The 19,403-nt window shown below is 41.9% G+C and overlaps 1 protein-coding gene across 4 annotated transcripts in view; it reads right to left on the bottom strand.

Annotated features, from left to right (window-relative positions):
- Window positions 1-3,265: 3,265 nt before the first annotated feature.
- The window catches only part of BDNF (brain derived neurotrophic factor), an 85,096-nt gene continuing 68,958 nt past the window's right edge, over window positions 3,266-19,403 (bottom strand). For all 4 annotated transcript variants that reach the window (XM_056526685.1, XM_056526686.1, XM_056526687.1 and 1 more), the window contains exon 2: window positions 3,266-4,577. In XM_056526685.1, the coding sequence (XP_056382660.1) occupies window positions 3,810-4,577 (768 nt within the window). In that variant the 3' untranslated portion in view covers window positions 3,266-3,809. The remainder of the gene's footprint in view (window positions 4,578-19,403) is intronic.

Here is a 19,403-nt window from a genome sequence, read left to right as displayed (position 1 = left end):
CTGAATAGAGAAAGGGGAAAAAGCTGCTGCCATACTACTCTGGTAACAGATTATCTTCCAGAGAACATTTGTCACTGAGGAGAAGTCAGAAGGCCGTGATAAAATAGTTATGGCCAACACACAGTTATTGTGTTTCGTCACCTTAAGCAGGTGATAAATAAATGTATTTTTATTGGCTCTGCCTATTGATACTAAGCCATATACTACAAGATGGTTTCTTTTTTGAGAGGATACCTAGACATATAGGCTCACATAGTTGAAATTCTTTAGAAATAAGGGGTCTAACTGTTTGCTATGGATTTCCTCCAGTTTTTACCATTCAGTGCTGGTTGATATCAAATATAAATAAGGGAAATTCTCTTTGGTATATGTTGATTGACGGGAGAAAAAAAGATGGAGGAATGGAAGATTCCTTAAATTTGTCTAAGTTAGACCCTAACACATAGAGGGGCAGATATGTTATAGCACTGAAATCCATAGAACCCAGTTCTAGTGCAGTTTTGAAAATGAAATGTAACATTTTACTGGATCCTATGGGTTGCTCTAACTTTGACTTTTAAACTAATCTTCCATAAGTGTCCTCTATATACTTTTAAGGCAGTTTTGGAACCATTGTGCCAGACTGATTGCAAAAGAACATCACCAGTTTACTATTAGAATCAGAGAATATATCTATATAGAATTAAATGTGCTACATTTGCAGCGCTAACATAAGGTGATCAATATTCTGCCAAATTTCTAACCTCCTAATTATTGGTCCAAAGAATTAGAAGTTACTAAACTTCAAATGTGGCCACAATCATCCATGATCTTTTAGGTCAACCCATAATAACATAGAATAGTAACATACGAATGGCTGCTTCCACCTTTTGGGCCACAATGTCATCATTACAACCCTTTCATTATGTATTGTACAATAAAGTATTCATAACCTCAATATAATTTGGTCCCTGCTATAAGATGTAAATGCTCACTACATGTTAATTTAATGGGATTGCTAATATTACAATATAGGATGTGATTTTTTTTTCCAGAAACAGTGCCACTATTGTCTATGGAACATATCTGGCACTGCATCTCTGCCTTATTCAGTTAAAGCTGCAGTACCATACAATTCCTTTAAGGGTACGTTGACAGGTGCGTATTTTCTTCTACAGATCGGCTGCAGATTTGCTTTAGCAGATTTTGCTGCCCAATGACTTCAAAGGGTAGCAAAATCTGCTACAGCCAATCTGCAGCAGAAAATATGCACCTGTGAACGTGCCCTAATACAGTAAAGCTGCTGATATATCGTAGACTAAAGTTGGCCAACTGCCACCTTCAAAGGGTTTAGTCGACTGTCAGTCGTCCCTTTTGTTCTGGGATAGATAATCCACCATCAGAGCATTCTGGCTGCACTTTACTCCTAGAGAAAACATGAATGTTTGGCCATGCTGACTGTTCATGTGTATAGTGAGATTGGGAGAGACATTTGTCGACTGAACGAACATTCAGCCAACAGTAATTAAAAGTGAATGGCCACCTTAAGGCTGGCCAAACACTTTAGATAGCTTATGACTTAATAAGCATTAAAAGACACTTCCATACACATCTGGTGGTGGGTTATTTTCCTTAAAGGGGTACTCCGGCCCTAAGACATCTTATCCCTTATCCAAAGGATAGGGGATAAGATGTCTGATCCCGTGGGGTCTCGCTGTTGGACCCACCTCTGGGAGCCGCACCCACCTCTGGGAGCTGCACGCAGCGCTGCAGCCTCGAAGTCTGCCGGGTCACCACTACAGAGTCGGAGTATCGTGATGTCACGACTCCACCCCTGTGTGATGTCTTGCCCCGCCCCCACAATGTAAGGCGTGACGGCCTCCCAGAGGGGTCCCCAGCGGTGGATAGGGGATAAGATGTCTTAGGGCCAGAGTACCCCTTTAAGAACAACATTTTTTGGCTTATTGCCAAATTCACCTACCCAATCCTTCTCTCCTTCAACATTTACCATCTGATCTGGAGAGAAGAAAAATAAAGTGACAGCACAGCAATGAATGATAAATCTCATCTTCAATAACTGGGGCCCATATATTCATTGGTAGCTATTAGGCTAATGATAGAAATAAATTAACAAATGTCTGCTCAGCCAGCCTACATAGTTATAAAAGTCTAGACTTCTTTGCATCATACCTTGAATCGTTTCCACTTAAAAGTATAAATCTTATGTACACTCTTTCTCAAAGGGCAAGAATGTATGAAAACACTCATTCGGAACATGCCTATCAACTATAGAGTGGCTGATAGTTAAACTTGGTGATGGTTTTGCAAACAGAATAGCTATTTTTACCTAGTACCTTTATATTCTCCTTAAAGTGCACCTACTGCAAGACGGGCAGCAATTTTATGAAAGAAACAAGTATTTATTGTTTAATTGGAATTCAATGTCAACATTGCTAAGGTATGACACCCCTAACCATAGGTTAGTTGCATTCTCATCAATACTGATCAATATGCAAAATGTCTCCCTACTCTCATTGAAGGAAATTTAAAGGCAATTTGAAGGCAATTTAGACAATGTATTTGCGTTACTTTTACGATAACCTGAGCTCTTGGTCAGGAGTTCTGTATGCCACTAGATGTCTTGCACACTTCACAGCATCCAAATTTTTTGCTACTTTCCTTTGAAAGCTGGTGACAGTTCCACATCTCATTTGTTTGCCTATTAGCATTAAGAGGACAATGTTACGTGGCCAAAAGTGCTTGGAAAAACAACATTCAGGTAGCATTTGTAATGCAAATGTCGACAGAACCCAGCAACATTCTGACCATTTTCCCATTCAAGATCTCGTCCCTTCTAACCTGCAACTTCCTTTTCTATTAATGTTATAGTTGTTTTTTGTTTTTTAAAGAAATGCACCAGTCTTGCATGAATTCCAGAATAGTATACACAGCTGTAATGTAGCACACAAAAGCCTGCAAGAAAGAGAAAGCTTCATGCCCTCATTGAAATACAACTCGGTTTCCAATGCAGGTTCGAAAACGTTTAACATGAACATTGACTTTTTTTGTCTTTTTTAATTGCCTTAACTTTTTTTTTATTTATTTTTTTGATCAGTAGTCTGATTCGAGTTTGCAAACACCTTCACAACATACAAAAAATGTAATATTTGTCTGATTTTTTTTTCTAGAACACGTATTTCATGACAAGTTCTTTGCAACTTTTTTCTCAGGAACGAAAAAAAGAACACAAAAATTTTTAAATTAAACAGTAGAGCTATAACAACAGCACCTTGACATTGTTTAATTCCAACGCTATCAGAAGTTAAAAGCAGTAAACAGATATAATACCGACATGAATAAAGATACTGTCTAAAGTGTAAACAGAATGTTTTGGTTCGATTTTTTTGTCTTTTGTCTGGATGAAGACAGACTGTTATCAATTCACAATTGAAGCAGCATGCATGCTTGTTTATATCTTTTTTTATGATTTCAATTCTTGGCAACATCAACAAACCACAATGTTTTTGAGGAGCATAATGCAGGCTTATTTCTTAACCCATGGACTGCGAAAGGGGCCAAGGAATAATTGCACAGCAATGTGGTCCCGGCCCCTCTAGCAGATCACAGGCTACAATGTGCGAAGAGGACTCTGTTTTCCTTTAGGTTATGGATATGTTCAATAAATAGATTTGTAGAACCACTGTACTGTATAAACTTCATTTATACATGCAGTCCATAAAATTATTTCTTTTACTGAATAATTTACCCTGTTATGTATATATACAAATAGATAATTCTCTTTTCAATATAATCTATACAAGATAACTTCACTATCTTCCTCTTTTAATGGTCAGTGTGCATACACAAGAAGTGTCTATTCTTATAAAGCGCCAACCAACTTTTTTTTTGCTATCCATGGTGAGAGCGCGCACATAAGACTGGGTAGTTCGGCATTGCGAGTTCCAGTACCTCTTGTCGATGCCCCTGCAACCTTCCTTCATGTAGCCCATAGGATTGCATTTGGTCTCATAGAAATATTGTTTCAGTTGACCCTTGGGTACTGGGACTTTTTCAAGAACAGTAACTGTTTGACCCGCCATATCAATCGCAGTTTTCTTGTCTGCTGCAGTTACCCACTCGCTAATACTGTCACATACGCTTAATTCCCCACGCCTGGCTGGGTCTGAGTGTCGCCGTACCCTCATGGACATGTTTGCAGCATCCAGGTAATTTTTATACTCCTCAAGAAGAAAAAGCAAGGGGGGCTCCAAAGGCACTTGAGTGCTTAGCATAACTCTTGATGAATACATATCTGAGTCCTTGTTCTCCTCACTCTGCCTTATGCTTTGTTCCTCTTCTAGGAGTTCTTCTATGACTTGTTCAAAGGTATCTGTCAGGGATGGAAGTCCACCTCCTCTTGAACTACCCATAGGCCCACCTATGCTCTCCAGAGTACCATGGGTCCGAAGACCCGGATAGGCCAGGCCACTTTGTCCTCTGACACTGGCTTCTTTCATAGGGGCAGCTTTCATGCAACTGAAGTATGAAATAACCATAGTAAGGAAAAGGATGGTCATTACTCTTCTCACCTGATGGAACTGCGGGAAGAAAACACAAAATGATACAAAGATTAGAATTGGGAAAGACAACAAATGCAGACAGTCAATCACACATATGTAATACACAAGACAATAATCAACTAGATAAAAACTTAATGTTGAAATTTTTGAACATCATTTTAAGGTGGATAAATTAAGTAAGTGACTGTCATTATGAAACCATTGTCAGTGTGTTTGATGGAGGGGAGAGGGGGTCTGCTTTCAATTTTCTACATCCCTTCCACTTCTCTTGCCATTTATCACTGTAATACCTAAAGGTGCCTATACACTTTAATGAAAAGTTGGCCAAATCTGCTGACTTGATCTGCTGACAGTAGGACTGGCCAACTGACTTAATGTGTATGGACTCTTCTTTGACACATAATGTTGGGGACAAATAGGTCAGGCATGTTGGATTGCAACTGCTTGACCCTTTTGTTCTCAGAGAGAAAAGCTGCGGCCAGAGGAGTTTAACTGTGGGTTACCCCTTTTCTTTCATCCCAGCCAAACGTTCAAGTGTATGGAGAGATTGGGAATAATAGTTTTCAAACAAACCTTTACTCAATTAATGATAAGGCCAATTTTGCACAAGTGTATTATGGGTTCATTGTTGTGCCCATGTTATGAGAGTGTCCTGGCCAAACTGCAGGTCTACTGATCTATATTTACAGCATTTTTGTTCCACCAGTGGTACTTTGTAATGACATCACTCATTTTACCACAAAATCTATGGCAAAACCCTTCACTTCATTTTGCTAATTTTGTATGTGTGTGTGTGTTGGGGGGGGGGGGATCGGGGGTTCTGTTTCTACATATGAACTTTTCAGTACAAATGACACCTTACCTTTATTCTGTAGGTCCAAATTATTAAAACATGTGTTTTATTGTACTACTTTTAAAAACTGAAACTTTGTGTACGAAAATGTGTATGCTTAATATTGTCCTCTTCTGACCCCGTAATCTGTTTTATCTGTACAATCTTTGTTTTGATGGGACTTTTGATCACTTATTATTATTATTTTCTGGTATATGATGTGACTGAATATTAGCAATTCTGTACTTTGGTAATTTTTTTTACAGGTGGCTTTACATGTCACCTTAAAGGAGCGCACACTTTTCCCATTTTATCCCGTCCGGGCTGCAAAATAAAAGAAAACAAACTTTCTCTTACCTGCCAACGAGCCCCCGGAGCTCCGGTACACTCCGGTACAGGTCTTCGGTCCCCGGGCTGTATTCTTCCTACTTCCTGTTAGTCCGGCATGTCACACGGAGCTTCAGCCTATCACCAGCCGAGGCGGGACATCGGCTGAAGCTCCGTGTGACGTGCCGGACTAACAGGAAGTAAGAAGAATACAGCCCGGGGACCGAAGACCTGTACCGGAGTGTACCGGAGCTCCGGGGGCTCGTTGGCAGGTAAGAGAAGGTTTGTTTTCTTTTATTTTGCAGCCCGGTCGGGACAAAATGGGAAAAGTGTGTGCCGGACTACTCCTTTAACATCTAACAAAAACACAAGATCCTCTCAACCACTTAAACATGGTAGGTCAGTACAACATGTTGTGTTTGAACAGCTGTAACATGTAAAAATGGTGCCATATTTATCTTTATAAAACTCTATTTGTCATACAAATAAAAGTGTTGCTATTGTGTACACCAGTTAAGCCCTCATCTTCCAACTGGAAACCTACTGCATGTATAACTAACAGGTGTTATAAAGTGATAAAACAGTAAAAGGATACAGTATGTTCTGACTGTATGTCATTGTCATATCAGTTATTAGGAGTAAACTGGATGTGACAGGTCTTTCTTACCCAGTTTTTCTTTTTTCCAAGATAAGAAATAATAGTGGATTTATCTGGTTTATTTAGTATACTAGTAGTCCTAGCATTTCTGAAAAGGGCTGTTGGAAGCCCATGTTTCATAACACATGCTTGGTGTTATGAACATAAATCTTGTCAATCACACCAACCAGTCGGACTATTAGACACCAGGAATATGCTCCAAAAGCTGTTTATCAATTGCTATTGAACATGGCATTTTAACAGTTAAATGAGTGGCTCCTGAGTGCACTAAATGTATGGCATGGGTCAGAAAGGTTTTAAACCCATGGGCCCATCCACCACCCTATCAGCAGAGCGTAGCGTAGTAACACTCATGACCAGGCCAGCCTCAGTAAAGAAAACAGGATGTGTTGCGGTGGGCCGCAAGTCCTGGGCTAGGTTTTTTTGTCACCTCTGAGATGCCGCCTTCTGAGGCTACTTAGTCAAATGGCCTCATAATAGAAGGCTGACATTTGAAACATTCATCATGTTCAACATTCATGAAGTTACAAGTTTTTTTTTGTGTGTGTCTTTTTGTTTAAATAAATGGTCTATCCTCCGGCTAGACCATCGATATCTGCTCAGTCTGACTTCAAGCTATGTCTAACAGCATTGCCCCCTGACTAGGGAGCAGTTGGCCAAGTCAGGGTCCTTCCCCTCCCCCACTCTTCGAAGCTTGTGTTACAGTCCCGGGGGTCACGTATTGGTCACCGAATCACTCCCCCTCCTGTGTCTTCCCTATGTCTTTGTGTCCCCTCCCAGCCATTTATAGACACTCTCTGATGCGGCACACCATCCCCACCTGGGAGGTTGTCCCACCCTTCCTCCATGTTTTGCTGCTGTTTTTGACCTGCCTCTTTATTTCCTTGGATTGGGTTATGAAGGGCAGTAGCTCAGGCGGTCTCACCAGTCTGAAGGTGCTACTGTGCTCTTGCATGCACTTTGGTCTCCCCGCATTCCATCAGTCACAGCCCTGTACATTTGTTAGTTACTGCATATACAGAACCGTGCCTGGTAGGAAGGTAAAGAAGCTGCAATGCTCATAGCAACCCCTTCAGTTAACTGGTTGATAGGGGTACTGGGAGTTGAACCCCACGTCATATTTGGATGGCCTATCCTGAAAACATCTCAAAAACTCATGGTATATCACTAATTTTTACGTTAAGGGTGCCGGATCCGGCTGGGGGAGGGGCAAACTCGCATACCCCAGCCAGACCAGCGCTGCAATCCATTTACTTTAATGAGCCAACCGGAGTCAAACGGTCGGCTCATTTTTGACCCATATCCAGTTTTGTGACCGGACCTAAAACCGTAGTATACTACGGTTTTAGGTCCGTTCAGGAAACCGCATACGGGTCAAAAATGAGCTGACTGGAGTCACTGTTTGACTCTGGTCAGCTCATTAAAGTAAATGGATTTCAGCGCTGGTCCGGCTGGGGTACGGGAGAGCCCAGTTTGCCCCTCCCCCAGCCGAATCCGGCACTCGTAACGTAAAAATAAGGTGTGAATGCAGCCTAAGTCGGAGGTCTGACCACTGAGCCCTAATGATCATAAGAAGGAAGTTGATGCATTGCCAGGACCTCCTCCTCCTTCAGTAACCCCCAGCCACCTTGCTACTTAGGAAAATGTTTATGGTTTCAGCTCTCTGCACAGCTAGATGGTCAATTGCATACAAATCAGACCCCCACCATACATATAGTCACAGAATATCTTAATGAGGGAAAATCCCTTTAATTTTCCATCTTGGTGTAAGGAAATGATGGCTAGCAGAATATGGCTTTGTCAGTGATGAAGTGATTTGGGGGAAGGGAGTCCGCTACAATGCATGCTTCACAAAATCAACATTACATATAGAGATTACGCCATTATGTATCCATTGCATTTGGAAATCTATTACTGCTTTCTATTTGGAGTAGTCTCTGATAAAGATGTAAGTCTTGCTGAATCTGAGCCTGAAAAGATGACACACGCGTCAGTTACATGACATTTTCCTTCCACTCGCACATGGCAAATCTTGATTCCATTATCTTCTGTTTACTTACTTACCTTCTACAAGATGAAACATTGTATTTATTGAGAGAAACCTCTTGCAGCTGATAATTATTATATCCCTAGCAGAATATCTCTTTCTTTCCTATTCATTGGAGAGAAAGCGAATATTTGTCATAGGATTTATAACCAGGAAGAGATAACCTGAGAGCTTTCTGGAGCAAATGCTACATGTCAGAAGCGGTATAGAGATTTAATTTTTAATGAGCTCTCTTATTCTGTAAAAAGCATTGTAAGGGCATTATGGGAGATGTATCTAGGCAACCGCATCAAAGCTCTAGTAACACATTCAGAAATCCACTTTCATGAACATCATAGTGGAATGTGAGAATTCCCCAGCACTTTTTCTATTGTCATTTCCTTTATGCAAGACAGACAATAGAATGAGATACACACATATATAAATATATCTCATGTACAGTCATGGCCGTAAATGTTGGCACCCCTGAAATTTTTCAAGAAAATGAAGTATTTCTCACAGAAAAGGATTGCAGTAATATATATTTGGCTATACACGTGTTTATTCCCTTTGTGTGTATTGGAACTGAACCAGAAAATGAGGAAAAAAAGCAAATTGGACATAATGTCACATCAAACTCCAAAAATGGGCTGGACAAAATTATTGGCACCCTTAACTTAATATTTGGTTGCACACCCTTTGGAAAAAATAACTGAAATCAGTCGCTTCCTATAACCATCAATAAGATTCTTACACCTCTCAGCCGGAATGTTGGACCACTTTTCCTTTGCAAACTGCTCCAGGTCTCTCTTATTGGAAGGGCACTTTTTCCCAACAGCAATTTTAAGATCTCTCCACAGGTGTCCAATGGGATTTAAGTCTGGACTCATTGCTGGCCACTTCAGAACTCTCCAGCGCTTTGTTGCCATCCATTTCTGGGTGCTTTTTGATGTATATTTGGGGTAATTGTCCTGCTGGAAGACCATCGATCTTGGATGCAAACCCAGCTTTCTGACACTGGGCTGTACAGTGTGACCCACAATCTGTTGGTAATCCTCCTTCATGATGCCTTGCACACATTCAAGGCACCCAGTGCCAGAGGCAAAGCAACCCCAAAACATCATTGAACCTCCACCATATTTCACTGTAGGGACTGTGTTCTATTCTTTGTAGTCCTCATTCCCTTTTCGGTAAACAGTAGAATGATGTGCTTTACCAAAAAGCCCTATCTTGGTCTCATCTGTCCACAAGATGTTTTCCCAGAAGGATTTTGGCTTACTCAAGTTCATTTTGGCAAAATGTAGTCTTGCTTTTTCATGTCTCTGTGTTAGCAGTGGGGTCCTCCTGGGTCTCCTGCCATAGCGTTTCATTTCATTTAAATGTCGACAGATAGTTCGCGCTGACACTGATGCTCCCTGAGCCTGCAGGACAGCTTGAATATCTTTGGAACTTGTTTGGGGCTGCTAATCCACCATCCGGACTGTCCTGGATTGACACCTTTCATCAGTTGCTCTCTTCCGTCCATGCCCAGGGAGATTAGCTACAGTGCCATGGGTTGCAAACTTCTTGATAATGTTGCGCACTGTGGACAAAGGCAAATCTAGATCTCTGGAGATGGACTTGTAACCTTGCGATTGTTGATATTTTTCAACAATTTTGGTTTTCAAGTCCTCAGTTATCTTATCCTCTTTCTGTTGTCCATACTTAGTTGGGCACACACAGACACACAATGCAAATACCGTACTAAGTGAACTTCTCTCCTTTTAATCTGCTTTCAGGTGTGATTTTTATATTGCCCACTCCTGTTACTTGCCCCAGCCCATTTTTGGAGTTTGTTGGGACATTATTCCCAAGTTGTTTTTTTTCCTCCCTTTTTTGATTTAGTTCCAATACACACAAAGGCAATAAACATGTTTATAGCAAAACATGTGTTAGTGCAATCCTTTTCTGTGAGACATACAGAAAAATTGATCAACTGGTTCCAGAAAGTTAAACAGATTTGTAAATGACTTCTGTTTAAAAATCTTAACCCTTCCAGTACTTATCAGCTGCTGTAGAATACAGAGGAAGTTCTTTTCTTTTTTCATTTCTTTTCTGTCTGATCACAGTGCTCTCTGCTGACACCTCTGTCTGTATCAGGAGCTGTCCAGAGCAGGAACAATTCCCCATAGCAAACCTCTCCTGCTCTGGACAGTTCCTGACATGGACAGAGGTGTCAGCAGAGAGCACTGTGGTCAAACAGAAAAGAAAAAAAAAAAAGAACGTCCTCTGTATTATACAGCAGCTGATAAGTACTGGAAGGATTAAGATTTTTTTTAAATAGAAGTCATTTACAGATCTGTTTAACTTTCTGGCACCAGTTGATTTAAAAAAATTAAAAAAAATTCCACCGGAGTACCCCTTTAAGCTACCAATGCAAGGCATATCAGTAATTTCCACATATAAAGTGACTTGCACAGCTATGCAACTTCAATGTGTTGTGTGCTTAATTTAGAAACCCAGGAGCTGGCACCAAACAATAAGCGGTGCACAACTGTAAGGTGAGCAATTGTGACATTAAAACATCTATAAGCTACTTTTAAATGAATTGGTAGATCAAAGATAATGCCAGAACAAGACTGTCAGGTGGGCAAGCATATAGTTCATATCCAAAGTCCTCACTACTGCATTCCAGACTACCCCTTGAAATAAAATTTGCCACATGTTGGGTCAACGGGATATGTTCAGTGTGCATGTCAGAAGCTTTCCTAGTTCAAACACAGAACATACCGTATTTTTTGCTGTATAAGACGCACTTTTTCTTCCCCAAAACTGGGGGGGAAAAGTTGGTGCTTCTTATATGGCGAATACACCCCTATCGGGTCGGTCCCTGCGGCCATCAATGGCCGGGACCCGCAGCTAATACAGGACATCACCGATCGTGGTGATGCCCTGTATTAACCCTTCAGACGCGGCGAAGTGAAAGTGACACTAACCCGGCTGCTCAGTCGGGCTGTTCGGGACCGCCGCGGTGAAATCGCGGTGTCCCGAACAGCTTACAGGACACCGGGAGGGACCTTACCTGCCTCCTCGGAGTCTGCTCCGTGCCGGGATCCCCTGCATGGCCGGCGCTGTCCTTCGACGTCATCACGTCATCGCGCACGCTGTCCCGTCATCCACGCTGTCCCAACGTGATGACGGCGACGGAGAGTGTGGATCCCGGGGAAGAAGACATCTGGAGCGTCGGGGACACCCCGGGGACGCGGCGATAGCGATGAAGCGACATCCAAGGCAGCGGTGACGGGTTAGGAGCGGCGGGGACACGTGAGTATTATCTCCTATCCAGTGGTCTTCAACCTGCTGACCTCCAGATGTTGCAAAACTACAACTCCCAGCATGCCCGGACAGCCAACGGCTGTCCGGGCATGCTGGGAGTTGTAGTTTTGCAACATCTGGAGGTCCGCAGGTTGAAGATCACTGTTGGGTGCAGAATCTTTTTTTTCTAGAGTTTGCACCTTTAAAATTGGGTGCGTCTTATATGCCGGTGCGTCCTATAGGGTGAAACATACGGTAGTTTACAAACTAAGTGACAATAGAACCTCACTGGATGAATTGAAATGACGACTATCTATGGCCTTGAATTGAGATGTTTAACAAACACATATGGATGAAATCTGTTCTAAGCGGACTTTTGGGGATGTTGTGTATAGTTCAGACTGATATACAGTTCAAACAGACCACTTATTGTGGAGTCAATATATTATGACCTAAAAATGAAGAGACAGTTCTGACACTTATCACAGCGTGGGTGTATTGACAACATGACATGGTCTCACTGTCCGGAGAACAATACCCTCATTTTACGTAAGTAATAGCCTGTAGGCCGGCCTAATATGACAGTGCTTAACCCCTCTCTGCTGAATATACTGCTTCTTCTTTATGCCTGTTACTAAACAGAGATCAGGAGCAATGATTCAGAATCAGAACGAAAAGATCCAGACAAAAGTATGAAAGGAACCAATGATAAAACTTGTTTTTGAACTCACATTTTTCCTGACTGTTTAGAATGACTGCATCCCTGACTCACTGATGTAAAGCTGGCGAGCTGGGGATATTTTTATCTTTCAAAATATTAAAAACATGCGTGGAACGCCTTACACCTCAGTAGCAGTGCCAGGGACAGCGGGAACAGAGACACGAATTTATAGTTATATGCAAACTGTGCGCAGTAGACAGTGCAGAAAGAAAGAAAATAGATGCCTTATATAGAATTACTCAAAAGTGAGTATCACAAAAATGATGGTCAAATAGGATTACAATAATGGGGGACGCTCAAGAAATGGTCTAAAATTCCATTTTGTCATTGATGTCTTAAAGGGGTTACCCAGGAAAAGAAAAATGGTGCTGATTTCTTTAAAAAACTGCACCACACCTGTCCTCAGGTTGGGTTTGCTATTGAAGCTTAGTTTCATTGATGTTAAAGTAGACAAGTTGTATTATCACACACAACAGGTGTTGTGCTGTTTTTGGAAGAAATAAGCTCTGTTTTTCAATCCTGGATAACCCCTTTAAGCCAGATAGATGGATGTACACATATTTCTGGCCTTCACTGGCCATTCACCCTTAACCACTTAAGGACCCAGGGCGTTCCGCTCCCTTTCCTGTGGCCCCACGTAATAACGGGTCAGGCCGGGACCAGTGGCTAATAGCGCGCGGCATTCAAAGTTGATTGCCCCGTCTAAAGTGATAGAAAACTACTTACGGCTAGCTCAGTGGGCTGTTCAGGACCGCCGCAGGAAAATCACGGCGTCCCAAACAGCTGTAGGACATGAGGAGTCAAGTGTCAGAATCATTGATCAATGTTATCCTATGGGATAACAATGATCAATGTAAAAGATCAGTGTGTGCAGTGTTATATAACATTGAAAAAAAAAAGTGAAAAAAAAAAGTTTATAAAGATCATTTAACCCCTCCCCTATTAAAAGTTTGAATCACCCCCCTTTTCCCATTTAAAAAAAAAAACTGTGTAAATAAAAATAAACATATGTGGTATCGCCACGTGCGGAAATGTCCGAGTTCTAAAAATATATTGTTATTATCTGCGTATGCGTAAAAAAATTCAAAGTCCAAAATAGCGGTCACATTTTATGTAAAGAAAAAATTTATCAAAATGTCTGATCAATACAAAAATGGTACCGCTAAAAACTTCTGATCACGGCACAAAAGAATAAGCCCTCATACCGCCCCGTACGTGGAAAAATGTAAAAGTTATAGGGGTCAGAAGATGACAATTTTAAACGTATACATTTTCCTTCATGTAGTTATGATTTTTTTCCAGAAGTACAACAAAATCAAACCTATATATAAGTAGGGTATCATTTTAATCGTATGGACCTACTGAATAAAGATAAGGTGTCATTTTTAATGAAAAAATGCACTGCGTAGAAATGGAAGCCCCCAAAATTTGCAAAATGGTGTTTTTTCTTAAATTTTATCGCACAATGATTTTTTTTTCCATTTTGCCATAGATTTTTGGGTAAAATTACTGATGTCATTACAAAGTTAAATTGGTGGCGCAAAAAACAAGCCATCATATGGATTTCTAGGTGCAAAATTATGATTTTTAAATTTAAAGAAGAAAAGACGAAAGTACAAAAACGGAAAGGGGTTAAGGAAACAGGAGGAGCCACTTCTCCTTAAAGGGGTACTCCGCCCCTAGACATCTTATCCCCTATCCAAAGGATAGGGGATAAGATGTCAGATCGCCGTGGTCCCGCTGCTGGGGAGCCCCGGGATCGCCGCTGCGGCACCCCACTATCATTACTGCACAGAGTGAGTTCGCTCTGTGCGTAATGACGGGCGATACAGGGGACGGAGCAGGGTGACATCATGGCTCCGCCCCTCGTGACATCCTGGCCCGTCCTCTTAATGCAAGTCTATGGCAGGGGATGTGACGACTGCCAAGCCCCCTCCCATAGACTTGCATTGAGGGGGCGGGCCGTGACATCACGAGGGGTGGAGCCGTGACATATTGTATAGCCCTGTATTGCCCCTCATTACGCGCAGAGCGAACTCGCTCTGTGCAGTAATGATAGTGTGGTGCCGCAGCGGCAATCCTGGGGGTCCCCAGCAGCAGGACCCCGGCAATCTGACATCTTATCCCCTATCCTTTGGATAGGGGATAAGATGTCTAGTGGCGGAGTACCCCTTTAAACTATCTGTCAGAAAGTGGAAAGCGGATGGATTGTGTAAGCACAAGTAGATTTTCTAATAAGACACATGCCATTTCACTATTATACCATTATATGATAGTCTTTTGGAAGGTCCAATGATTGGTGGTACTCACTTACTAGGAACATAATTGGTTGTTTCGCTATAGAAATAGAACCCTATAACTACTTAGACTGGAATTTCCTATTATTTTTAGTTGTACAATGAATCAATGCCAGAAGCAAGAAGAAAAAGTAGGCAAGACAAATTCAGCTTTGCACTGTTATATCTGAAAATAGCTTAGTTTAAGTGGGTTTATGGGTAATCTTAAGGGCTGTCAAAGGTGGAATGAAGCAATACTCATAAATTTTTCCTATCATAGATGTTATGTAAGCATTTTTGGAAACCCATTAACCTTATATTAACCATAAAAAGGTTGTGTGATATCCATGCTGCTTTTTATAGCTTACACTTAAATGGCCCTTGCAGCTTTATCATCAGAGGATGTGATTTATTCCCATTATTTATACACGCAATGGTTTAAATATTTTACAGCTTGTAATACTGCTTTCAGAGATTCTCAAGGCTACTATTTCATGTCCAAATTTGAAGGTTTACCAAACTCTCTTGTTGAATAAGTTGCTTGGGAAGACCGCCAAGTTAATGAACTATGCATCCTGATAAGAGGCAAATACCAAAGGAACTACTATGTTTCCTTTTTTCCTAGGCTGTATAGGGTTGGTTATATGGAAAATGGCACGCTGGACAACGAGGAAAGCAGACCCTCTCCTATTAAAATGCCTAGGGGTCTAGGAGTTAGTTCAAGGGTTATTTGGGAATCCTCTTGTGATCTAAAGAAGTGATGGATACATTTTACATTCCCTGCTGGTCTAGGGCAGTATTCAGGATTGATGTCAGGATCCGGACTGGTATGCAGAGAGGACACTGGTAGTGGATCCTCTGTGTCAGTGAGGTGATGGCGTGGGCCGTACCAGGGGAACGGAATCTAAGGTGTTACTGGTTTTCACCAGAGCCCTTCGCAAAGCGGGATGGACTTACAGCGGCAGGTAACTCCCAGGTCATTCCACCCGATAGCGACTCAACCTCACTGACAGCTGAGACAGGCGCTGTACACAAAGACTAGACAAAGGCGAGGTCAGACGTAGCAGAAGGTCAGGGCAGGCAGCGAGGTTCGTAATCAGGGGAACATTAGAAGGTCTGGGTACACAGGCTTGGGAATACACTATAACGCTTTCACAGGGCACAAGGCAACAAGATCCGGCAGGGAACGGAAGGGGAAGCAGGCTTTAATACACAAGAAGCAGATGGAAGCTAAATAGGGTGATTGGGCCAGGCATCAATTAGCGGTGCGCTGGCCCTTTAAATCTGAGAGCCCCGGCACGCGCGCGCCCTAGAGAGCGGGGCCACGTGCACCGGGACCCAGCAGGAGATCAGGACAGGTGAGTGGGACGCTATGCAATTCGCGGACGGGCACATCCCGCTAGGCGGATCGCATCCCCGCCGGGCACGACAGACCTGCTGACCGGAGCGCTGCAGGGCAGAAGACGCTGCAAGCGCTCCGGAGGAGGAGGAGGGGGACCCGGACCGCTTGGTGTAACAATTGAATGGTGACTTCAGGTTGCTTTTGGGTTTTCTGTACTTTGCATAGGGGTCTTGAGCATTTGTTTAGTTTGCCATCTGCAAAACAAGCCATCTATATACTTTTCATTCGATTGTATTATTATTATTATGATTATTATTATTTTTATTATTAACACAAACTTGATTTGCACTCTCTACATTTTACATTTTCACCCACTCTATCATTCTTCTTTTTAAAAACAAGATATTTCAGTCCTGGCAGTCATCCGAATCACCACGCTATATAACAAATTACTTTTTTTTCTTATTATTTTATTAACTCCTATTCCGTTCAGACATAGCTCAGGAGCTGACCATCACAGAATAATCAAAATTTACCTTGGTATTTGTTGTCAACTTTTTAGTGACCTACTGATCCTAGGTTTTATTAAAGATGTAGATTTGACACAAATAAAGCTCTACTATGAGAATCACTGTTTAATGCTTATATCTGAGATAACTACACTTAAAGGGGTAATCGGCCCCAAGATGTCTTATCCCCTATTAGTGATGTCACAATAATCCATCCCCGTGGTTGGTAGGCGAAAGGCTGAGAACCTCCAGCGCATCCGGCAGTACTTACAGGTGGGTGCTGCCCCCCCCAGCGGCGGGACCCCCGCGATTAGACATCTTATCCCCTATCCTTTGTATAGGGGATTAGATGTCTTGGGGCCAGAGTACCCCTTTAAAACTCTGTTCCAGCTTAGAGCACCTGGGCCCTAGATCCCACAACTGTTCTACCTCCTCTTCACCAATTGTAAATTTTGACATAATGTTGAATTTCATAAATAGCACTAACAACATACAAAAGTCATCTGCTCAAATTAATAACAGTGAATTTATATATTTTAATCATATCAGTGTCCTAAAAAAACATACTAGTTCAAAATGGCTGCCTTTTTGGCCTTGTGACAAAATTACTCTAAGCAAACATACTAAGCTTCTCTGTGTGATTGCTAACTGTAAGAATTCTATATTTAGACAAACAGATGTGTGATGTGACACAAGAGCAGAACAATACCAGGAATGAAGCTTCTGAAGAATCTGAAAATTATGGACAGTTGACTAACTTAACAATGCTTTGTCTTAAAGAGGCATCTCTGCGATCTAATGTATGCATGGACGTATGCAGAGCTGCTCAGAAGAAAATGTAGAGTATACAACGATCAGTCATAACATTAAAGCCACCTGCCTAAAGCTGAGTAGGGTTTCTCCATGCCACCAAAACAGCTCTTATACATCAAGGCATGGAATACACAAGACCTCTGAAAGCAGTAAAGCATTAGCAAAAGATCCTTTAAAACCTGTAAATTGCAAGGTGGGGCCTTCGTGGATCAGTCTTTTTTTTCCAGCACAGATGCTTGGTCATACTGAGATCTAGGGAATTTGGAGGCCAGGTAAACACCTTGAATTCTTTTTCATGTTCCTTAAACCATTTTTTGTAGTGGGGAAAGGAATATAGGGGGAGATTTATCAAAACCTGTGCAGAGGAAAAGTTGTCCAGTTGCCCATAGCAACCAATCAGATTGCTTGTTTCATTTTTCACAGGCCTTCCTAGAAATGAAAGAAGCCAGCTGATATATATAAACGTTGCATGCCTTCTTCCCATAGTGCATTGTGGGGCCATCTTCACTACACAAGCGATGCACATGCACCTAGCTGTCCACATGATGTAAAAGCAAATATGATTACTCAGACCAGGCCACCTCCTCCTATTACTCCATGTCCATTACTGATGCTTACATGTCCATAGTAGATGCGTTTCGAAGTGGACAAGAGTCAGCATGAGCATTCTGACCAGTCTGCCGCTATAAAGCCCCATACGTAGCAAGATATAGAGAATTGTGTATTCTGATACCTTTCTAACATAGCCAGCGGTAACTTTATCTGTAATGTGGGCTTCAGTAGCTCCTGTGGGGTCAGACAAGCTAGCCTTCCAGCCCCTCCACCCCCCACCAATAAACTTTAATGAACCTTGGGTGAATATAATCAAGTCATCAGTTTAACTGTTGTAATTCCTTGGCATACTGTTGACAGATACTAACCACTTTATACCAGGAACCCCGATGTCCATGTTCTCTAGCCATCACATTTTTACTCTTGTCAAAGTTTCTGAGATCCTTTCACATATCGATTTATCCTGCTTCTAACACATCAACTTTAAGAACTGACTGATCACTTGCGACCTAACATATCTCCCCCCGGACAGACACCATTGTCACAAGATAATGAATATTATTCATTCGTGGATTTTTACGTTATGGCTGATCGGTGTATGTGTCTTTTAAAATTTTATAGAATATGTCTGTGGTAGGCAAAAGAGCCCAGATCCCAGACTGGTCATGTATTTGCATTTCAAATATTCACACATGGACGTGATGAGATATTTTTATAGTCACAAGCAACACCACAGAAAACGTAATAAATGCTGTAGGATATTTATAAATAAAAATTAAATATTAATAAATAAACATTTCAGTTCATGAATCTGGTTTGAAGTAAACCAACTACTAGTTGGTCTAAACTTAGACTAGCAGATTTTCAGATATACCAGTCAGCATCATACACTTTGATTCCCTAATGTTCCGTCTATGTTTCTACACTCTACAGTTTAGTTTTAGCTAATCTGAGCCAACTTTGTACTGTGTTAGTCAGTATGCAAAAAAAGATAAAACTTGTAAGTCATCAGTAGTAGATGTTTTTTAAGCTAATAAAAAGATGAAGGGAAATGGGCATCTTTCCATACCACCTAGGTCTCTTCAATGGTTTACCACAATACAGTGACCCCCCGACCTACGATGGCCCCGACATATGATGAAATCGACATACGATGGCCTCTCAGAGGCCATCGCATGTTGGTGTCAGCATCGACATATGATGCTTTTTCATGTTGGGGCCATCGCATTAAGTGCTATCCGGCAGCGCCAAATGCTTAAGCTGCTGCCGGATAGCAGCTTAATGTTCCCCGTGTGGTGCGGTAAGTATACTCCGGGGTGCCCTCCGGGTCCAGCGCTGGTCTTCCGGTGTCTTCTCGGCCCTCTCCAATGACGTCAATACGCTGCTGCGCACGTCATCCAATAGGAATGGCGTACGCAGCGGCGTAATGACGTCGCTACGCAGGCCCAGTAAGGCCTTGCGGAAGAAAGCAGAGGACCGGAGAAGACAGCAGAG

Source organism: Hyla sarda, chromosome 6 (genome assembly GCF_029499605.1).
Source record: "Hyla sarda isolate aHylSar1 chromosome 6, aHylSar1.hap1, whole genome shotgun sequence".
In the NCBI taxonomy this organism is placed as follows: domain Eukaryota; kingdom Metazoa; phylum Chordata; class Amphibia; order Anura; family Hylidae; genus Hyla; species Hyla sarda.
This window is presented reverse-complemented; position numbering and strand designations above follow the sequence as displayed.